This window comes from Tachysurus vachellii, chromosome 18 (assembly GCF_030014155.1).
Source record: "Tachysurus vachellii isolate PV-2020 chromosome 18, HZAU_Pvac_v1, whole genome shotgun sequence".
Taxonomy (NCBI): Eukaryota; Metazoa; Chordata; class Actinopteri; order Siluriformes; family Bagridae; genus Tachysurus; species Tachysurus vachellii.
In genome coordinates, this window is record NC_083477.1 from 6,612,001 (window position 1) to 6,633,930 (window position 21,930).

General features: G+C 36.4%; 1 protein-coding gene across 1 annotated transcript in view; it reads right to left on the minus strand.

Moving 5' to 3' along the window:
• Positions 1-278: 278 nt before the first annotated feature.
• crhr1 (corticotropin releasing hormone receptor 1) overlaps positions 279-21,930 on the minus strand; it is an 80,454-nt gene continuing 58,802 nt past the window's right edge. The window contains exons 7-12 of the mRNA XM_060892418.1: positions 18,791-18,944; positions 18,168-18,228; positions 16,148-16,220; positions 14,661-14,746; positions 10,311-10,446; positions 279-461 (exon numbers count right to left, since the gene is read on the minus strand). Of these exons, the coding sequence (XP_060748401.1) occupies positions 321-461; positions 10,311-10,446; positions 14,661-14,746; positions 16,148-16,220; positions 18,168-18,228; positions 18,791-18,944 (651 nt within the window). The 3' untranslated portion in view covers positions 279-320. The remainder of the gene's footprint in view (positions 462-10,310; positions 10,447-14,660; positions 14,747-16,147; positions 16,221-18,167; positions 18,229-18,790; positions 18,945-21,930) is intronic.

Sequence of the window (21,930 nt, forward strand, 5' to 3'; positions counted from 1 at the left end):
TCACAGTGTGTTTTTGGAGCTTGGAATTTCTACCTCTAATTCTTCAAAGGATGATCAAATAGTCTCATCCCCCTTTCACTTGAACAGAGGGTAACTCCTGCTTCAGGTTTCTTTCCCCCAACTCTCTTTTCTTTTCTCCACCAGGCTGGTAGACATGTCTAGAACCTGTTTCTACATTTGCACACCACTTTTCGGGGCATTATTCAACAGAAAGTCTCGTACCCTGTTTGGACTGCAGCTGTTCCCTGGGTTTCCTTAGCAATGGAGGATAAGGGGGAGTGCACTAAAAGGAAAGTTGTAGTGCTCTATATGAGTTAAGATCAGACAGCGGATGACTGCTTGATGCTGTGGAAGCTGACCCGAGTGGGCGAGGTGGGAATGGACATGGCCCGTGCCACCCGTGCCCTGATCGAGTGCTTGTCCTGCCAACGGTGCCAGCGCTTCCGGACAGCGGAACGGACCTGGGGAGAGAAGCAGAGGTTTGCAATCACTTCTAAGAAACTCAATAAAAGTTATTGAGTTTCTAATCTTGAGGGAATAAGTACAGAACAAGATACCCAATCACATACATATGTGGGGTTACTTGGGATATTTCCCAAGACACAGACACAACCAATCCCACATTTTTGATAATTAATGGTGGTGGTTAATTTTAACTCTCACATTGTATACATATTTATTTCCCTGGACGGCCGACTGGTAATATAGACCAGCCATCGATTGTTGCTAGCTGCAATAAAAGGTGTTCAGTGCTGTTGTTTTCTAATGAGTGGTAGTGAAAGGCAAGATGCAAATGCCTAAAATTGATTTGCTATTCATTAACTTAGGGAAGCAAAGAACAAGGATCGAACTTAACTGACAAATTAATGGCAAGACTTCCCAAGTAGATATATAAACAGTCCCTATGGCAAGAAGGAATAAATAGATAAACTAATGACAATCTAAACAGAGAAAAGAAGAACACAATCGGTAGATATACCAATGACAGGATAGAGGAGAGGAAAGGACTACAATCAAAAACGAAGGCAGATGTCACAACTAGATGAAGCAGAATGTATGAGCTTTAAACAAACCAACATGAGAGCAGTGCTTATCTGCCCTGATTCATGGGCTGAAAGGAGGGAACTGTGACAGCTGTAGCTTTGCATTAGCCTATACAACCTGCCTTTTGTAGCAAGAATTTTCCTTGCGTGTTGAAATTCAGCAGTTCATTATTCAAAATATAAAATATGTAACGTTCCTTCTGTAACAGAACTGTGTATCAGTAATCTTAAGATAATTGTAACATAATCTGATAAATTCCAATGTAATCGTATAACTTGGTGTGATTTGTTAAGCTTGGCTTGAATATTAGTTGCTTTAATTTTCTATATGCTGGTGTTGTAACACTCATCCATCTAAGGATCTCTGCATGGACTAGACTTGGATGTAAAAAAAGAAAGAAAGAAGAAACTCATGAAAGATCATTCTTTAGTCATTTGTATTCAGCATGCATCATAATGAGAGGACACCGAGTTCTTTTTTTCTGACTTGTACTTTGGAGGTAATAAAGGAAGCCAGAAAAATTTATCTGAATCCATCTAGATTATACTTTAGGCAGAGGCTTTGATCTGTTAAAACCCTGGCTTGTCAGACATTTGACTGTGTAAAAATCTGCAGTAATGTCTTCCCAGCTGAATTACGACGTGTACTGTACGCATGCTTTTTGACACTAACCTGAAAAATTGTACTTACGTACATTATAGAATTAAAGGTTCTTCAAGGCTTCACTGGATACTGAAAGAAAAACTGCTTGCGATACGCATTTAAAATGTTTATTGGAATATTTGTAATCTGCTTAGGGATTTCTGGTGCTGATGTTACTTGCTTTCCATTATTAATGCGAGGAATAAGTTGTCACTGACATGACAGGGTGACATTGCCAGTGCAGTAGCTGTTAATGATCTCAAACATAAGGGATCATGGCCAGGTTTTGCTGTTAGTGCTGAAAATCTATAGTAGGTGCTTTTTTATCACTTACAATTTTTCAGCAATATAAAACATTATAATAATGGGAAATCCAATGGCGAAATATTGAAGACAGAAGATGCTTGACTCGAAGATCCAGAACGCAATGACATTACTGTATATAACGTACGGCTGAGAACTACCGCTGACACGGTTTGTCTAGTTAGATGTCTATGAGCAAATGAGAGAGCTAAACAGACAAAAGAACAAAAGCTAGACTATGCTAGGCTAGCCCTTTATCCAGGGCTAAATCCCAGTGGTGCCAATATCAGCAGGTGAGTCGAACCAGATTTTGGGTAATATAGGTCACCGGTGACCACTAAATCTCTCACTCACTCACTCATTTTCTACCGCTTATCCGAACTACCTCGGGTCACGGGGAGCCTGTGCCTATCTCAGGCGTCATTGGGCATCAAGGCAGGATACACCCTGGACAGAGTGCCAACCCATCGCAGGGCACACACACACACTCTCATTCACTCACGCAATCACACACTACGGACAATTTTCCAGAGATGCCAATCAACCTACCATGCATGTCTTTGGACCGGGGGAGGAAACCGGAGTACCCGGAGGAAACCCCCGAGGCACGGGGAGAACATGCAAACTCCACACACACAAGGTGGAGGCGGGAATCGAACCCCCAACCCTGGAGGTGTGAGGCGAACGTGCTAACCACTAAGCCACCGTGGCCCCCCACCGGTGACCAATATTTCAAAAATATTCTGATATTATTTACACTAGTTCACCTCTAAGAAGCCTAACTGCATAACTGAGAACACTATAATCAAAACATCACAATAATGTGGTGCTGTCACAAGCTCACGTTTCCCATGACAAAGATTGCCATGTGTTTCTGTTTTGTTTTTCAGATCTGTCTTCCCTGCCTAATTCCTCACCTGTGCCTTATTTCCCCTCGTTGCTTTGAGATATTTATTTCTTGTGTTGTATAGACAATTTCAGTGGTGTTATCATTTATTATCCAACAAGTCCTTTTATTATTGGTGTCAAATCATGGCTCATTTGCCTCATTTTATCTTGCCTGTATGTCATCTGACGTTACACTGCTAAAGGTTACGACTGTTGTAGCTAATAGAGGTCACCTCACAATTTTAAAGAACAATTACTTTAATATAACTCAAATAAAAATAACTATTAAAACACTGCACACTTCCATGCTGGTAATTAAAACGTTCAAGAGCACAGGGTGGAAAAAAAAGACACTAATTACATATCAAGTTATGTTCTTTAGGATTACACGAGTTTCCTAGTGGGAATTAAGCGAAATGTCAGCTCAATTTCCATGTGACCTTTAAATGTGTCCTCAGCTAGTGAGGCCATAATGGGTAAGACAGCTGTGTGCTGTGTGTATGCTGTGTTTTTCTATGGGGAAAAATGTTTGACAGATATGTCAGAAGTTAGATCAGAGGCAGAACATCTTGGCAAATAATGCTCTTCTTCTGAGTCTGCTTCTACCAGTCTGCTGTTTGCTCAATGCAATTTGGCATTTTTAACTTAAGATTAATAAAAGGATTGTGATTTGAGCAAAGAAAAGTTTTTGCTTTGAGCAGCTGTTGTTCTTACAGTGAATAATCAGGTGAGTGACGTTTAGATCGTCTATCCAACAAAGTGACAGACTTCTTGTCACACATTTGAGTATTCTACAACAATCGTTCACTAACCAACTTTACTCTTCCTGACTTTATAGGTATATTTCAACTAAGTGGAAACAAGACATGAGATATGTTTGCACAAAGAGGAGATAGTGAAATTGTGTGTTAATAAGCACTTAGGACTGGAGTACATTATAGTTGCACTTTATGCTATAGTGCTATAGAGTTCTCTAATCGAATTCTTCAAAATCTATCTATCTATCTATCTATCTATCTATCTATCTATCTATCTATCTATCTATCTATCTATCTATCTGTCTATCTGTCTATCTATCTATCTATCTATCTATCTATCTATCTATCTATCTATCTATCACAAAATCTAAACCTAAGCACATTTGCCTTCTACCTCCAGGGTTGAGGATTTGACATTTGCATGTGTTCACTGAGCTTGTTATTCCCTACAATTTAGTGGTTTCCTTTTGGTACTCCAGTTTCCTCCCCCTTTCCACCCCTAATCCAAATACATGATATAAAGGTGGACTGGCATCTCTGAATTTGTGTGTGACGCTATGTGCAACTGTGCCCTGTGATTGGTTGGTTGTTTCCAGCCTTGTGGCCTTTGACAATGTGTAGGATATGCGATTAAAGAAGATGAATGGATGAATGGATAATCCAAGCCAAACAATGCCAACACAGGCAAAATGTTATTATTTAACAAGGAAAAATGTATCGCCGTTGATATTGTGAGAAGATTATTACAGTAACAGTCTCCAGTATCAGTGCCATAAGAATCATGTGGAAAGTATTGAGGATTTTCTGGTGTTGCAGTAACATGGCAAATCATGGTCAGTTAAAGCATAATGAGTAGTTTATTAATTCATATTAAAATTGCAACTTTCTGTGGTATAAGAGGAATGAAACACTTCCTTTTTTGTATTAATATAGTATTGTAATATTAGTACAAGGGCTAAAGAGGAAATTTACAGTTTTATTTTAATAACAGAAAATAATTAATAAGCAAAAACATTATATGCCTTTTTACTGTCTGCTATCTCATCGTGAAATTATACAATAAATATCTAACGTAGAAAAAGCATTCTAAACAGCATGAAAGCCAGGCAGAGTGCTGTGCAGCTGTGATTAAACATGGTTGAAAGGTAATAAAATATTTAAGCATTGATAGAGTTAGGTTGTTTTATTTAATCAGTGATCTGCCAGTCAAAGAAATATCCCTTTCAAAGACCTGCATCTCAGCAAATCAATGAGAAACTTGCCATGATAAACATTAAGTCACCATTCTGTTTTTAGTATGTGGGACATGGCTTCTGGGTTGCCTTGTCTTCCGCAGAGCTCACCATCTCTGGCTACTTTAACAGTGGAGGGTAAACTGCAGTTCTGACCCTAGTGTTGCACTTATGACAGGGCAGGAGTTCCCTATCTACTAGAGAAAAACTTCAGAATCTCTCTCTCTCTCTCTCTCTCTCTCTCTCCCTCTCTCTCTCTCTCATCGACATATCTGCCTTTATTGAGCATTACAAATAACCGGGTTTCCTAAGCGTTTTTTTTTTTTTCTAGATTAGAGTCAAGAGTATTTTGATTCAAGTCACAGATCACGGCAACCATCACGACATGCTTTCAAGAAAAATAGAGCATGTCAGTGAGGTTAAAACTCAGAGAATCTTTGTAAAAAATATTCTAGCATTAACTATAAGCCAATTATTGTATTACTTGCATTTCTGCAGTGACTGGAATTGTAAGAAATGAGAAAAGACTTTCTAGTGATAGACCACGGAATATTACAAAGCAACGACACCTTCCAGACTTGTTAAATTTAACAATTATTAATGACTTTAAATCCCAGTGTTAATCACTACAATAGAATCTACAACGTATTTAAATGCGTGTATTAATATGATATAAACTACTGTCAGATCTACTGCTATAGAAAATGAACCACTTCCTTTTGACCACTAGAATTGTGCTTTAAATAGAGCTGTAGTTATAAGTGGCTACAAAGTGAAAGCATGCAAACAGGATTCAATTGTATTATTACAAAACAAAAGATATTACAAATGAACAAATTCACACGAATACACAATTCCAAATTTAAATTATGCCTTGCTACAATTGGTGAAAACTTCTTTTTAATGTCATTTTATTATGACTAGAAGAGCACTATTTTGACTTGGAGAAAGTTTAGCATAGCAAGCAACTCTTTTTCGTTAAAAGTAGCAGGAAGGTTCAGTTTCACAAAAATAAAACCATATGAATCAGTATTAACATTAGCTTTGGCCATTATCCTACATTTTTTAAAGCAACACTAATTACTTTGTAAAATAAATCCTTTTTTGCTCTTGTAAAATATTTATAATTGAACTTACTAATAGTTAACTTACTGTTGCTGATAACAATGTTATTATTGTTATGCATATTATTACACATGATATTATCTGTCTGTCTGTCTGTCTGTCTGTCTGTCAGTCAGTCAGTCAGTCAGTCAGTCAGTCAGTCAGTCAGTCAGTCAGTCAGTCAATCAATCAATCAATCAATCAATCAACCAATCTATCTATCTATCTATCTATCTATCTATCTATCTATCTATCTATCTATCTATCTATCTATCTATCTATCTTATATTTGAGATTAGATTTTATCATGATCCTTTCTGCCTTTCTGAAAGAGATAGTGTGACATCTGGGAGAGTTATAACAGATATGTCATGAAGATTGAACAAGATTTTCCAAGAAATCTGGAAGAGTTAGAAGAAACATATCAGCAGGAATGTGCAGGGAGAGCTGGGATACGGGGAAATCAAATATTATTCAGATGATCCGAAATGTTGTTTCAATGATTTGTAAGAGGGAAGAAGGCATACAGTAGGACGCCTACAAGTTACTGCCAACATTTATATCACATTCAAAGTTTTGAAAGTGATAATGATTTGTTTTTCATTCATCTTAATATCTCAAACGTACCATAATGTACGGTTTGTGTCACTTATAATAATGAGTTATTATAATGAACATCATAATGAGACTTGTCAAAAATTCCATAATGAATTCAAATAAGAATCTTGTACAGGATTCGAATAAGAATTTCGATCATATTTTGGAATCATTTCTATATGATTGCTGACTTGACCTAAATGTTATGTAGGTACATTTTTACAGGACTGTTTTAATGGGATCCATTTGGGTCCCTGTTCAGGTCTATGTGAGAATGCAAAGTGAAATATTTTAATTATCATTACAGGATTTTTTTTTTTTTTTTTTTAACCCTTCTATGTTGTTTTGGTCTGTGGGACCCATATTCATAAACATCAATAGTTTTAAAAAACTTTGCTTCCTTGTAAATTTGTTGATTTTTTTCGACTCATAACTTTATAAATTTTATTTATTCATTTATTTATTTATTTTATTTTATTTATGAAATTTTTCATAAATTTTATTTTATTTTTATTATTACATTTTATTAAAAAACAACAAAAAACAAGTAGCACTTTAATTAAAAAATGTGATGTAATAAAGGTAAAGGGCAAATATTAACCATATATGCTGTTTATATTGCTTGAAATTGGGATGAAGTAAACATCTGTAGAGTATTTTAACATAAAATTTATTATTGTGTTGAATTAAAAACCCAAAAATGCGGCGGGTCCAGCAGACCCACGAACACTGGCTGAGTAACAAAAATTACGAACACCATACAAGGTTTAAAGGTAGATATAGCATATCAACCTAATAATACTATATAATTCTAATTAATTTGAGTCAAGTTTCATAATCATATTTCATAATCACAATGATCATGTATATAAAACAAAAAAAATCATTTTAATTTTACAGAAAATCTTTTAGGATTTTAAAGACTTCCACAGCACCATCTGTAATTTTCAAAAACACAACATTATTTTAGTTCTAATGAAATACACACAGACTTCCAATAAATTCCTAATATAAAATAAGATCCTTCAGGACAAAGTGAAATTCCAGGAGCATTTCATGGGAGGAATGTCTGTAAAACATGACACACTGTCTTACTACCACACATTTCTGTTCTTTCTGAAAGTGTGCACATTAAATTCATTACAGTTGCCAGTCCACCCACTAGCATATTTTTTGGATTGTTGGAGGAAACCAGAGAGCCCTGCAGAAACCCACACGGATACACAAAACTCCACAGAGACAAGAAGTCGAACTCCGGATCAAACACGAAGCAGGGAGCCATGAAAGCTACCCGCCGTGCCGCTTAGTCTGATACTGTGGCTGATTTGAGTGTATTTGTGGGCAAGCTCTATATTATATTACTGGGTTATGGATATGGATCAATGTTAGCACTGATGTTTACAACTTGTTTGTCCTTTTGGTACAAGGCCGACGTTAGATGTAATGTTTTACTCAGATTTTGTTCTTCGGATTTTACCATCGATTCTGAGTGACCTTGGATCAGTTTTCTATGTCAGGAAGTGCTCCCTTTATTCCAGGTTAAGGATATGTTCTAAACTACTAATCCCAGAAGGATCAAACCCATTTCTATACGATAAACCATAATTATTACTTACGTTGATGAATATTTTATGACAATCCTGTTTTTATCATTATTGACCCCTTTGTTATTGACTACGGCTGGGAGCAAGAACTGGAGCTCAATGTGATCTTATTGATTGCATGGGTCAGACCCAGGGATTCTGGCCAAATTACTTGGTTTTGCTTGCGCTGCACTTCAGACTTTCGACAGCTTTGACTTAGAGTGCGTTTTTAGCAGCGTTCTCCCTAGGGGACACGGTGAAGTTATGCTCCTGTGCGTGTAAAATGAGTAAGGCTTATTAGAAGAGGAAAGAGTGGAGCGGGAGAGGAATGCAAAAGAGTTTACTTACTTCACTGTTCAGGAAGCAATAAAACACGGACACGAAAAAACCCTGGAGAGACGAGCGGAGAAAGAAAGATTACGTCATTTATGGTGAAATAAGGCAGAAAAAAAGCATGCTTGTGTTTCACATAAACTAAATAACTAAGCCGCATGGAAAAAAAAATGAGAAACACAGAAGTAATTTTACTCTGATTAGGAAAAACAGTTATTATTTTTTATAATAAGTAGTGCCTGCTTTCCTATGCCATGAAATAACATTTAAATCTAATAACCAAACTGTTCTCCTGCTTAAACTCAAACCATTCTCTCTTTGCTTTCTTAAATGATTTTTTTGATCCTGTATTAAGTGATATTCATCATCTGTATATGTGAAGTGTGTACCATGCTCTCCATTCTATAATCTGTAACACTATATAATTATCTAATCTGTCACATAACACATTCTTTGTATCTTTGGAAATACATTAGATGTGCATTCATAAAGACAATGAATTGTCATTCACAATATAAATGTTTTATAGCTTTATTTCAAGTCTTGACGTCTTTACTTTATATAAAAGTTCATAAAAGCAATTCTACAGTTCTAGTTTAGAACTAATTCTAGTTTAACAGCATAGCATAAGTCTTAATAAATAATACACTGTACAACATGAAAGCACCTTGAAGTTCTGTGAGCTTATTTTTTTTCTCTTTAGCTCTAATTGCCATGACAAGTTTTGGATATTGAAGTTTTTGATATATAAAGTTTTTGAAAATCAAAATGAAAAGTAATCCACTGTTGAAACGAATCTTAAAAGCTTAAAGATTAGACTTAATGTAGACTTAAAGTGTACATTTACATTACTAATAGGATGAAAAATAAATAACACATTTTGAACTTTATTAGCTTTATTATAGCTTTAAGAGGCATTATTAGAATTGATGCAAATTAAAACTCTACACATTCTTTTTTGTAAAATTACAATGCTTCATTCTAAACTTTTCTTAACTCTAATTAAGCCTTATAAAGCTATAATAAAGTTCTATAAAGAATTTCTGAACGTGTTTATAATAATTGACATAACGTCTATAAATGACTCATAAACATATTTACATTGTTTAGAATGAACATTACAAACATTACAAAAAAGTTTCATGTTAATAGTGTCATAACGCTTAATAATAAACAATTTTATAGTAAATAAATATCACACGGCACTTTAGTAATATTTCCTGGTTCATTATTCATTACAAAGGGCTTTATGAGGCATTATTATTAGAGTATAAAATGCATAGAAGGAATTATCGTATTTTTCAGAGGATTTATGAATGCTTCATAGATGATGTGATCATCCTTCGGTTGAAATCAGGAGAGGTTCTGGATTACTTGAGAGTCTTCTGACAATGAAACCAAACATTTTTGGCCCTGCTCTCTTGAACGCAATGTTTTAATCAATATCTCAATACCTCCAACACAAGAACAGGCCTCTTCTTTAGAGCTGCACAAAATTATGCAATGTGAGGATTGAATTAACTGCTTCCTTATCCAAACAGTGTGCAACTTGCCAAGTCGGCGTCAGTGTAATATGACTTTCCAAAATGGCAAAAGACCAACTGCAAACAGTTATTATTATTATTATTATGACTTTCACAAGCGTGACGCTTATGTAAACGTTTCACTGGTGAGAGTCATCTTTTAAAATAAACCGTTATACGCATTTAATCTCTTTTATGGAGACAGATGACAAACTAAATTACACTACCAGCAAAAAAAAGGAATATAACTCATGTTTTTTATGCTGTAATGCTTTCAAGACTTGCAATTAGGATATTGCTTACTTGAAATGACTCAAGGAAAGAATTGAAATAGATGAAAACGATTTGGGAGATTTCGTCCTCTCCGGGGTTGACGAAGAAAAGCATGTAGGTGATGCCGAGGAGAGGCAGCAGGACCAGAGTTGCCTTTACCGCTTTCCTATAATGTCAGAGATGGAGTTAAAGATGTCAGTTCAAGAAGGTTTAGAGAGTCTTGCTCAACATGAGCTAAAGGTTGTTCAATTACTGTATGATTCCAATTACAGAGGGCTAATTTGCTTGCGTGATCTGATAAAATTATTTGAAACGGTCTGACTTGAAGGTCTCATTTCTGCATAAAGTTCTAAGACTAATCAGGGTGATGGAACAAAATCACTGAGGCAGACATGCAGGCAAACAGTAATATTAGTCTACTTGACCAGTGCTGTTAAAAAAATACATCCTGAACCCATCCTGTAAGTTCCCTTCTCTGATACTAAGTCTGTTTTCACATATAGTTCGTTTTAAAAGAACCAAACCCAGTTCACTTAAAGTGAACCAGAAAAGGAACTAGCCGAATGTGACCTCAGTCCGTTTGGTGTTCACAACATAGTGGACTCAAAAGAGAACCAACCCAGTTCTCTTTTTGGTCCTCTTTAGTATTGAAGTGATCTCAGACCCTTTCGTGTTCACACCTCAACTTCATAAGAACTCAGAACCCAGAATTCTGTGCAGCAATGGATTTTGGGTATTCAAAATGGCCTCTTTACAAGTTGTCATCACATGGCTGTGGTACATTTTTCAGTACATTGTACATTTACAATCAAATATCAATAAGTGCACAGCTTTCTTCATAAGACCACACGACTCCGCGACCTGCCATGGCGAAAGGTTTTGTGATTTCAGCAGTCACAGTGATGGAACACGGCTGTAGGTATGGCAAGCCTCCAGGGACATTTGGCGAAATGAAACGCAAAGCGCACCGGGACCTCATTGCTTTCACATGTCACACACAAATCGAACCACAAACGAACCCACAAACGAACCGTACTCAGACCAACTCCGGAGGTGGTCTGAGTACGGTTCGCTTCTGGGTCCTTTTAAGGGGTCTCAGATCACATGGTTTGTTCACATATACACACTGAACCGCTCCGAGAGCGTTTGGAGGGCTCAAACGAACTAGGTGTGAAAACACCCTAAGAGACCCACACAATGTTCCAGCATGACAAGGTTCCTATGCACAAAGCAAACTCACTCTAATGTATGAATACATGGTTTATTAAGGATGATGTAGAACACTACGAATGTCCTTCACAAAAGCTTGACGTTAACCTTATTGAACACCTTTGGGATGAACTGGAACCCTGACTGCACCCCAGACCTTCTGAGATGACATCAGGGCCCAATCTCACTAATGCTCTTGTAGTTTAATGAGCACAAAGCTAGTGAAAGATTAGAATCTTCTTAAAAGATTAGAGATTCTAATAGCAAACAGGGACTAAATCTTAAATGAAATGCTCAACAAGCACATATAAGTGTTATGGTCAGTTGTCCACAAACATTTGTATGATAGATAATATAGTTTACATTAAATGTCTTGACACCCTTTGGATATCTAATATAAAGCCAAATGTACAATAATATTGCTTTTGGTGAGAATGTCGAAGCTCTTAATGAAGAAGATGGATCAGCATGGAAAAGAGATCTCCAGGTGGAAATCACTGTTAATGTTTATTTGTTTTATCTTATTTTATTTATTGGTATTTGTAATTGGTAATTTTTTTTAAATGTTGTGGAGGGAAATTGCATTTTGTAATTGTATAGATTTTACATTCTGTATTGTTCTTGGGGATTCTATAACAATAATAGTAGGGGGATATATATATATATTGCCTTTATTGATTTCTAGAACTTTCTCTCTTTCTGCGTAAGAAAGGGCATGCGGCGTAAAACCTGAGCTAAATCTAATACGCAGGCCATTTGATCCGTTGTGGCAACCCCCGAACAGCCAAAAGAACAACAACAAAAACAAAAGAAGCAGTACTCTGTAAACTCTGGACGCAAATTAGCTTGGATGAGTTGCTTTTTAGCGATGTCGGCAGATTGTTCCAGAGGAAGTTTGTCATTTACTGCAAATGAATATAAAAGTATTGGAGTGTGACTTAAACCTGACTAACAAACTTTCAGGATGAATTTTTGGCTGCTTCAAAATAGAGATGGAAGTGTTTGCAAATGGGATTGGGCTGCAACAAATATTTTTTCTTATTTAATATTGAAGGGACTGAAAAGAAACCTTGTTAGATGGATGTACTGGGTTCTGCAACACCAGGTCCCTAATTGTGTTTATCTTTCACAGAAGAAGACATAAGAGGAATTCTTTTATTTATAGATGTTGACCATCAAAGGTGAACACAGTCCCCAGCCCCCCACTCTTGAGCAAGGCACTTAACCCTTTCTGCTCCAGAGGGGCAAATCATGGCATGCTCTGGACCTAAACTTACTACTGGAAGAAATTACAGACTGCCTCATCCCAGATTTCACTCCATAATATTTGTCAGAAGGAGCTAATTCCCAAAGTGTCTTAAATATCATTGAGGAATATGTGTAGAATACTAAATTAATACCCTTTACTCAATTTTAACATGGGAGCAGCAGCAAGGCATCACGGACCATCTCTGAGCAAAGTTGTACGTGATTGTGATTACCATTTAGAGACATCTGGCTAAACAGTGGTCACCCCACCGTTTTGGTAATAAAATGTTCGAGCTGGAACTGTCCTGAGTTCTTTTTGACCCAAAGTGCTTCATGTATTTTATCACCGCTACGCTGTAATAAACATCTTCATTAAGAGCTTCGACATTCTCACCATTGTTTTTTCTTACACTACGTAGCTAGGATGTCCAAAGAAAAGAATTTCACTGTGCTGTAATGGATATCACATATAAAGGCTTCCACTTCCAAAAAAAAAAACAAAAAAAAAACAATAAAACAAGCAACAGCAACAACAAAAATCCTCCTTGATTAAAATCCAATAGAGAAATGTAGCAAGCATAATCAACAGGGAAGGCTGTTGCTCTACAGTGTAATTACTGCAAATGACAGGGCTGCATTACTGTCATCAAATGATTGGCAAACGAATCAATCAGATTAGATGAACGGAATTTAATCATCGCTTGCAAGCAAGAGATGATAAAGATTAATGTGACGTTCTCAACCGATGACGTTAAGATGGATGTCACACAGACTGTTCAACACAATGAGACTAAGATAGATTTGGTTTGATCCCCATGAATTATTTTGCCACAGGACATTGAATGTGGCTGGCAAGTGCATGAATAATAGCTATAGGCTGTCAGGTGCATCGTACAGGACTCACAGAATGACTGACAGTCTGAAAGGAAACACACATTTATTGGATCTCTGTCTGTTCACCTTAGAGCAAACCCTTAAACATTAAAATCTACAGTCTACTCAGTGTATGTGTGCGTGTGTGAAAGTTTGTACACCTGATTACTTCTACATACATGCTGACAAAATGGTGGCTCCTTTTTTTGTTTGGGAAAAACAATTCCACAATAAAACAGATCCTCAGCATTCTTGGGATTTTCCCTTCATTTTCTGATAAACCCACCGATTGTGTTGCTCAAAAAGCTCTATTTTTTCATCTGACCACTTTGGCTCCAATGAACTCCAGATGCTTATTTTCGTGGTATGATGCAAGGCACGCCTTTTTAAATTGTTTACTGGCATGGCAGTGACCCTCAAAATGTTGAGGGTTTGATGCCTAAAATTTTTGCTTGATTTGGGAGAATGTATTACAAAAAATAAAGACGAGTTTTCTGCTTGATAAGCAGCATCTTGACTATAGTAGAGCCAATCACGTTTCATCATCCAGTTTATTGCTCACAATGTAATCTGTCCTGAGAAGCACAGACACTAGATATGTTTACATCCAAGATTTTTGCCAATATATCTAAACTAATTATGATTGCAGACGGCTAATAAACTGTTAGAAAATTTGTGATACTTGTGCTAATGTTATCATGACAACATAGTTTTCCACTTTGATTCTTAATTGGATGCCAAAAATTGGGGAGGTGCCTGTAACTAATCTGTTCAAGAACTAATCCAAATAAACTAATCCAATAAACAATCTTTCTAGTTAAGCTAGTCTTGCCCTGGTAACCAGTGTTACCATAATAACATGAGTAAACGTTACCATAACATGATGTTTTTGTTTTTCCGTTATTCTTATTTGGGTGAGATACTTCTGGTGTGTCTGTAACTAATCTGTGTAAGAACTAATTTGTAACTAACAGTGCGCCCAAATAACAAACCAATTGATAGCTAACGGAAATTTTTAGTCTAATTACTCTTAGTCTTGCATTAACTCACCTATACTGAATTGTCTCTGATGTGGTGGAGGCTCTTAGCTTCGTCATCAGGATCCTCACGATGTTGAAAAGGAAAATAAAGTTGATCTGTATAAAAAAACCAAGAGGAAATGAGAGAGTGAAAGAAAAATACAGTTTGTTATTGGGAAAAGCTGGGCCAAGATATAACACTAAATTTTCGTGCCCTACAGTATACAGTACTGATGAATGATAATATATCTCAATAATCTACTTCATACCCTTTACATAATAACAGCGGCAATGTTGGAAAACCCACCCTCATTTTTTTGTAAAGTTTTCATTTGACAACGATGTATAAAACTTGTATAAAACCCGTATTGAGTTCTGTTAGATCTGGACTCGGTTACACAATCTTCTGGATGTTCTCCCTAATTTTTCATCTAAACATCTAAATTACTACAGCCTGATTTTTCACAGTTAAACAAATATAAATGTAGGTGCTGATTTTATTACTAACTGAATTTTAACCAAGAATTTCTACTTTATGACAAACAGTAACAAACAGCATTTTAATGCATGTGGTACTGTATGATTTTGTATGTGTCCAATTCACGTATATATTGAATTTACTTATTCATTTCCTCACCAAACATCAGAAATACAGACTTGAATTAATTTAATGAATTAACTATGTAAATCTTTCTACACTGTAGTATTAAATTTGACTGATGGCTCATTTGTGGAACGACTGGACAGACTGGTGAGGAGGCCAGGTTCTGTGGTTGGAAGAGAGCTGGACTCACTGGTGAAAGTAGCAGAGAGAATCTAAGACAACATCCACCCCCTCTGTACAGCATATTCATCAGGCAGAGGAGTGTGTTCAGTGGCAAACTGCTATCTCTGTCATGCTTCACTACAAGACTGGGGAACTCTTTTGTCCCCCTGGCCATTAGACTGTTCTCTATCTCTCAGGTATGGCAGGAGTGGAAACATACAAACTGAGGAGTGATTCAGTATCTTAGCTTTTCATCTGACTTTACTTGCTGCTACTGGACATTTTTTCAGGTATCTGCTCTACGTACTCACTGCTGTGCCTTAGCTGATGCTACAATGCTACAGCATAACATTTTTAACAGTTTAACTTAAATGGGTTGACATTTTAATCTGTACAATCTTATAGCTTAATTGCTGACAATCAGTTTTGTGAGTATTGTGTTTTTTGTATGTTGTTACTGGACGCTTTAATCAATCAATCAATCAATCAATCAATCAATCAATCAATCAATCAATCAGTCTACCCGCCCGCTCGCCAGTCCGTGCACCCATCCCTCTGTCTATCTATCCATCCATCCATCCGTCCATCTATCTATCTATCTATCTATCTATCTATCTATCTATCTATCTATCTATCTATCTATCTATCTATCTATCTATCTATCTATCTATCTATCTATCTATCTATCTATCTATCTATCTATCTATCTATCTATCTATCTATCTATCTGAAACACAATAGCTCAAACATACCAGAAGAACAAGGATCATGGGACCCTGGTAGATGTAGTCAGTATAAACCCCAGCTCGCTTTCCGAACCAGCACCTACAGTCACACAGAATAGAGAAAAAGTCAATGAGCTCGTGCAATAAAATGCAGAAATGCAATTCTCAACTCAGCAAAGAAAAGTGAAGTGATGAGCTCTTCGTGCCATTCATTCAGTTCACTTCTCTCAATCCCCAACTGCACTCAGTAAAGCGTACCTAAAACGCCTGCCCCATTTCTACAGGCACTTTGAGTGGAGATGAAAAAAGTATGGAGATTTTTAAAAAAAAAGATGGGTGTGACGATGGAACAAATCCAACTATGTGATTACTATAAAAAAATAACCTTCAAAACTTTTGAAATTGCTTTTGTCAAATGTTATTTAGTGAATAATCTTGGTTTATTGTGGCATTTAATCACAATGTGTGTCTGTGTGTGTGTGTGTGTGTGTGTGGTGTGTGTAAGAGTGTGTGTGTGTATGAGCATGCACGCGTGCATGTGTGTGCGTGTATGTGCGTGTATGTGTGGGGTGCGTGTGCATGCGTGTGTGCATATGTGTGTGGGGTGTGTGTGTGTGTGTGGTGTGTGTATGAGCGTGAGAAAGAGAGAGACGGACAGAGAGAGGAAAGAAGTTTGTGGTTTATGATCGTGAAACAGTTTGTAGATTGATATGTTCAGATACTAACAGGCTTATCCCATGTGCATGTGTAGCTTTGGTATAAGTGTGCGTATTTGTGTGTATGTGTGTATGTGTGTGTGTGTGTGTGTGTGTGTGTGTGTGTGTGTGTGTGTGTGTGTGTGAGTCAAATCTCCAGTGTGGAGCAGATGAAATGACTGCCTGGCAGCGAAGATTCTAGAAGGTCAAAACTATGAAAAGGCAAAGCATGCTTCCTGCCAAAATCAATTACAGAGTAGCTTTAAACACTAACACTTTTGCTGATGAGGCCTGCATGGAAATTTACTTGACGTGATGCTTATTGTGCTCCAATCTAAAGCTAGAAATCTAGCATGGCAAATACTCTAAAAATTTCTCATCATGATTCAGTGCTTGTTCATTACGGTGTGCGATAAAGAATATATCAGTCAAATAGTTCAAATATATAACGGTTGATAATAACATGAGAAGTGAAATGATTCGTTATACTTGGCACACTTTTATTATTGGAATCTCAGGAGTACCAGGTTATTTGGAATGAATAGCTCATGAAATGAATTAAAGAAGAAAACTTTGCACTTTTTTTAATCCGTTTTACGTTATGTTTAAAGAGTCATAACTGCTGTGAGGAGTCAAGTCGTTCGATCTCCTTGTTAATAAAATAAAACAAAAACAAACAAAAAAAAAACTTTTCTGAGTTCGAGAACAATAAATAAAATAAAAGAGTATTACATAAACCTCTGGTAGTTTTAAAGACCTGGCACTAGAAGCACTTTACAAAAATGCTAAGCAAATGCGTCCTCGGAGAAAACTAACAACTACAGACTGTGGAGAATCTACCACACAAGTCATTGTGAAAGCCGTTACTATGGAAACAATAATCTATTAGAACGAACGCATTTTAAATCTTTACTGTAAATCTCCAGGTCAATGTAATAATTCAGTCTAGAAGTAAGAAAAGGATTATATATTCACATATTTATATATGTGTAGAATTGCATAATGTTACAGTAAGATAGTATAATATCAGCAATTTGCCGGTAACTCGGCTGACAGGAATTTCCTGTAAATTTAAAGCACAAGGTTTGATAGCGTGCATTAATTTAAAGCTTGTAGAAACTCTCAGAGCTGTTGTTCTGACCAATGAGAAGCAAGAATTTCTGACCAATGAGAATTAAGAAATGAAAGAAAATGAAGTTGAGAAATAAATGTATATAAAGTATAAAGGGTTATGTTTGAGTGTTTAAGGTCCTGACTCAATAACAACAGAGAGAGAGAGAGAGAGAGAGAGAGAGAGAGAGAGAGAGAGAGAGACAAATCAAAAGAGCTGAAGAAGAATAAAGGGCACTTACTTTTCATTGTCGTAGTACAGCTTACCAATGGCCCATGCAACGATGATAGGAAAAGGAATACCTGCGAAAAAAAACAGTCTCATTATTTTCACAGCTGAACAATAAACAACACAATTACTGTATTACTGTAATCAAAGTGCCACTAATTGGTGACACCCATTCGTTCACCTACTGTATTTATTTTTTAAGCCCAAAATGCTTGATTTTCCTGTGAAAACCTGCTGATTTTTGTGATTTGTGCATTGGCAAAATTGCAAGCTCAAGATTCTTCTTTTAAAGTCCTTCCAGCAAAGACACGTATGTAATTTCTTTTTATGATAATTAACGGGAAGTAAAAAGGGTTTTCACTGAACGTGTGTTGTGATGAGATAACACCACACGTCTTGTCCCAAATCTACAGAATACCTGCTGTACTCAGAATATCACAGTTTGCTTGACTTAATGTTCACTTCAGTTTGATAAATCATGAAATCCTGGAGTGACTGACACTCTACAGATGGACTTTGATTTGTTAAATATACTGTTATGTTGCGTCACAATATAACAGTATATTTAACAAATCAAAATTCAAAGTGCCACTTCTGATTAACGGATTAAGGTTCTGAATGAATAGCAGTACTCACACCAGCCGATACAGATGAACATCCACTTCCTGAGCTTATCGGTGGAGTAGGTCAGCACAATGGCTGTGTGCAGATAGCAGCCCTCACCAAACATCCAGAAGAAGTTGGTCACATGAAAGTAATTATATGCTGCTGTAACCAGCCTGCACCAGATCTGTCAGCCAAGAGAAATGAAAATTATAGAAAACCGTCCCTGAAGACGACACAAACATGGCTTTTTTTTTTCATTGGGCCTTTACGGTACGAGTTCTTTACAAGATTTAAAATATATATATATAAAACTCGAACTGTTAGCAATAAAACAGATATGTGTTCACTTTAATGTCAGAAAAGAACAAGTGATACCGATAGCACAATTAAACAAATTGTTGTGGTTTTGAATTCTTACAGTTGAATAATGATGTTCAAATATCTAAATGTGCAGAAAAGTGCTTTATTAAATTAGTAGTGGAGTAATAAACAACAAAGAAACAAACAAATAAATAGGAAAAATAAATAGGTTCACTAGAAATTAAGCATAGCAATGAAGAGCTGTCTGTCCATCCATCCATCCATCCATCCATCCATCCAATTGTCCATCCATCCATTTCTATCTATCCATCCATCCAATTTTCCATATCATTTACATTTCTGGCATTTAACAGACACCCTTATCCAGAGTGTCTTACATTCTTATCTTATTTTATACAACTGAGCAATTGAGGGTTAAGGGCCTTGCTCAGGGGCTCAGCAGTGGCAGCTTGGTGGACTTGGGATTCGAAACCATAACCTTCGGATTAGTAGTCCAACATCTATCTATCTATCTGTCTGTCTGTCTGTCTGTCTGTCTATCTATGAATTCAGTATGTAATGAATGAGCTTCATTGAGCATGTTTGCCTCACACCTCCAGGGTTACTCCCACCAACACCCTGTGTGCACAGTTTGTGTAATCTCTGTAATTCAAGGGTTTCGTTTGTGATTCTCTGAATTCCTCCCCCATGTGTTAGAGACAGATTGGCATCTCTAAATGATCTGTATTGTGAGTGTGCGTGATTGTGCCCTGAGATGGGGTGTCCCCAGTTTGGTGCCCTGAGTCACAAGGTGGTCTCCAGGTTCACTTTGACTTTGTGTAGGAAAATGGATGCATGGGTGGATGGATGAATGATAGTGTGAATATATAAACGATTGAAGAGGCAATGTTCTCTACACAACCATATGAGTATGCACTTTCTTACTAATCTTTCTGTTCGACAGATGTTTGAATACAACACATTGCTGCACTATTTTTTTTTTACACTGTTCCCAGAGCAATATTATCTAAGATAACCAGATGGGTGTTCTAAGCACAACATGTGTGAGATAATTAACTGGAATTACAATTTGTCAGCCGTGTTAATTTCTTAAGAGTGTCATTTTGTTAAATGCTGTTAATTGTCAGTTAAATCGTTGACTAGCAATTTCACGCATGTAATGAAAGCAAAGAACCAATATGTGTGATTTGGGCATGTGTGTGCTGTAAAAAGGGAACAATTAAAAGAACACACAGGAAAAAAATCTGGATGTTGGATTTTAAAGCACAGCATAATGTATGAGAAAACAACTAGCACTTGGTGCAAGAGGTTTCTGATTGTTCAATAAGGAATAAAACATTTGTGGGTTTGCTGTTGTAGGACAAAACAAATAAAATACTTCAAATCTACTACAAATCGCATCACTCATTTGAGCATTAGATGTTAGCGAACTGCATTTCTAATTACAGCTTTATTAATGTACAGATCATTACTTCCATTTTGCATCAACCATCTATGAATGTGTGAAATGGAGCGAACAGAATGAATAAACTTTGAAGTCGTATGGATTTCTCTGACGCTGAAATTAGTTTTCTCTTCTCGACTCCTTGCTATGTTTTTTCAAGCCTTGAAGAAGAAGAAGCCTTTATTTTTGTCACATATACATTACATCGCAGTGAAATTCTTTCTTTGCATATCCCAACTTTGAGGTTTGGGGTCAGAGCGCAGGGTCAGCCATGATACAGCATCATAACTCTCTGGAGCATAGAGATAAACAACCCTTGTACCCTAACCGCTTAAGCCACACTGCACCACTGAAGTGAGTGATAAGCCATACTTCATTGTTGTATAAGAGTTATATTTATTAAAATATTATTTACAGAAAATCTGATGAAACCCATACCTAATTATTGTATATTGTAAATAAAGTGATTCCTGTCTCACTTGATGTCCGAAAATGGGTCTGAATACAATGCTCTATTGTTATATCTTAAAAAAAAATAATTATTGTTTGTGTTTATGTATGTATGTATGTATGTATGTACTGTACTGTATGTGTGTGTGTATGTATGTATGTATGTATGTATGTATGTATGTATGTATGTATGTATGTATGTACTGTACTGTATGTGTGTGTGTATGTATGTATGTATGTATGTATGTATGTATGTGTGTGTGTGTATGTATGTATGTATGTGTGTCTGTATGTATGTGTGCATGTGTGTACAGTATGTATGTATGCATGTGTGTATGTATGTATGTATGTATGTATGTATGTATGTGTGTGGGTATGTATGTATGTATGTACAGTATGTATGTATGTGTGTATGTATGTGTGTGGGTATGTATGTATGTATGTATGTATGTATGTATGTATGTGTGTATGTGTGCATGTGTGTATGTATGTATGTATGTATGTATGTATGCATATATATATGTATATATATGTGTGTGTGTGTGTGTGTGTGTGTGTGTGTGTGTGTGTGTGTGTGTGTGTGCATGTATGTGTGTGTATGTGTGTGTGGCAGCCTTCATAAAAATGGGTAAAATTGTGTGTATAAAATATTAATTACACAAATTCAGCCAAAAAAAAAATTATTCTCATTAGAATAATGTTATTTAAATAATAATGTTGTCTTGTGTGACAAATGTATTGACAGCCCGTTAACAGTTGCTTAAAAACATGTGCTGTTTTCCTGGGCTGCAACTAAGAGGTTACACAATTGTGAAATCTTGCTGTCATGCATTACCACAGAAGAAAAACAAAACAAGAAAACCAGACAGAAACCTGCACACATCATGTAATTGATATCAGCAATTTAGCATTTTTAAAACAATTTTTTTAGTATAGTTGTCAGGGATCAGTGCGG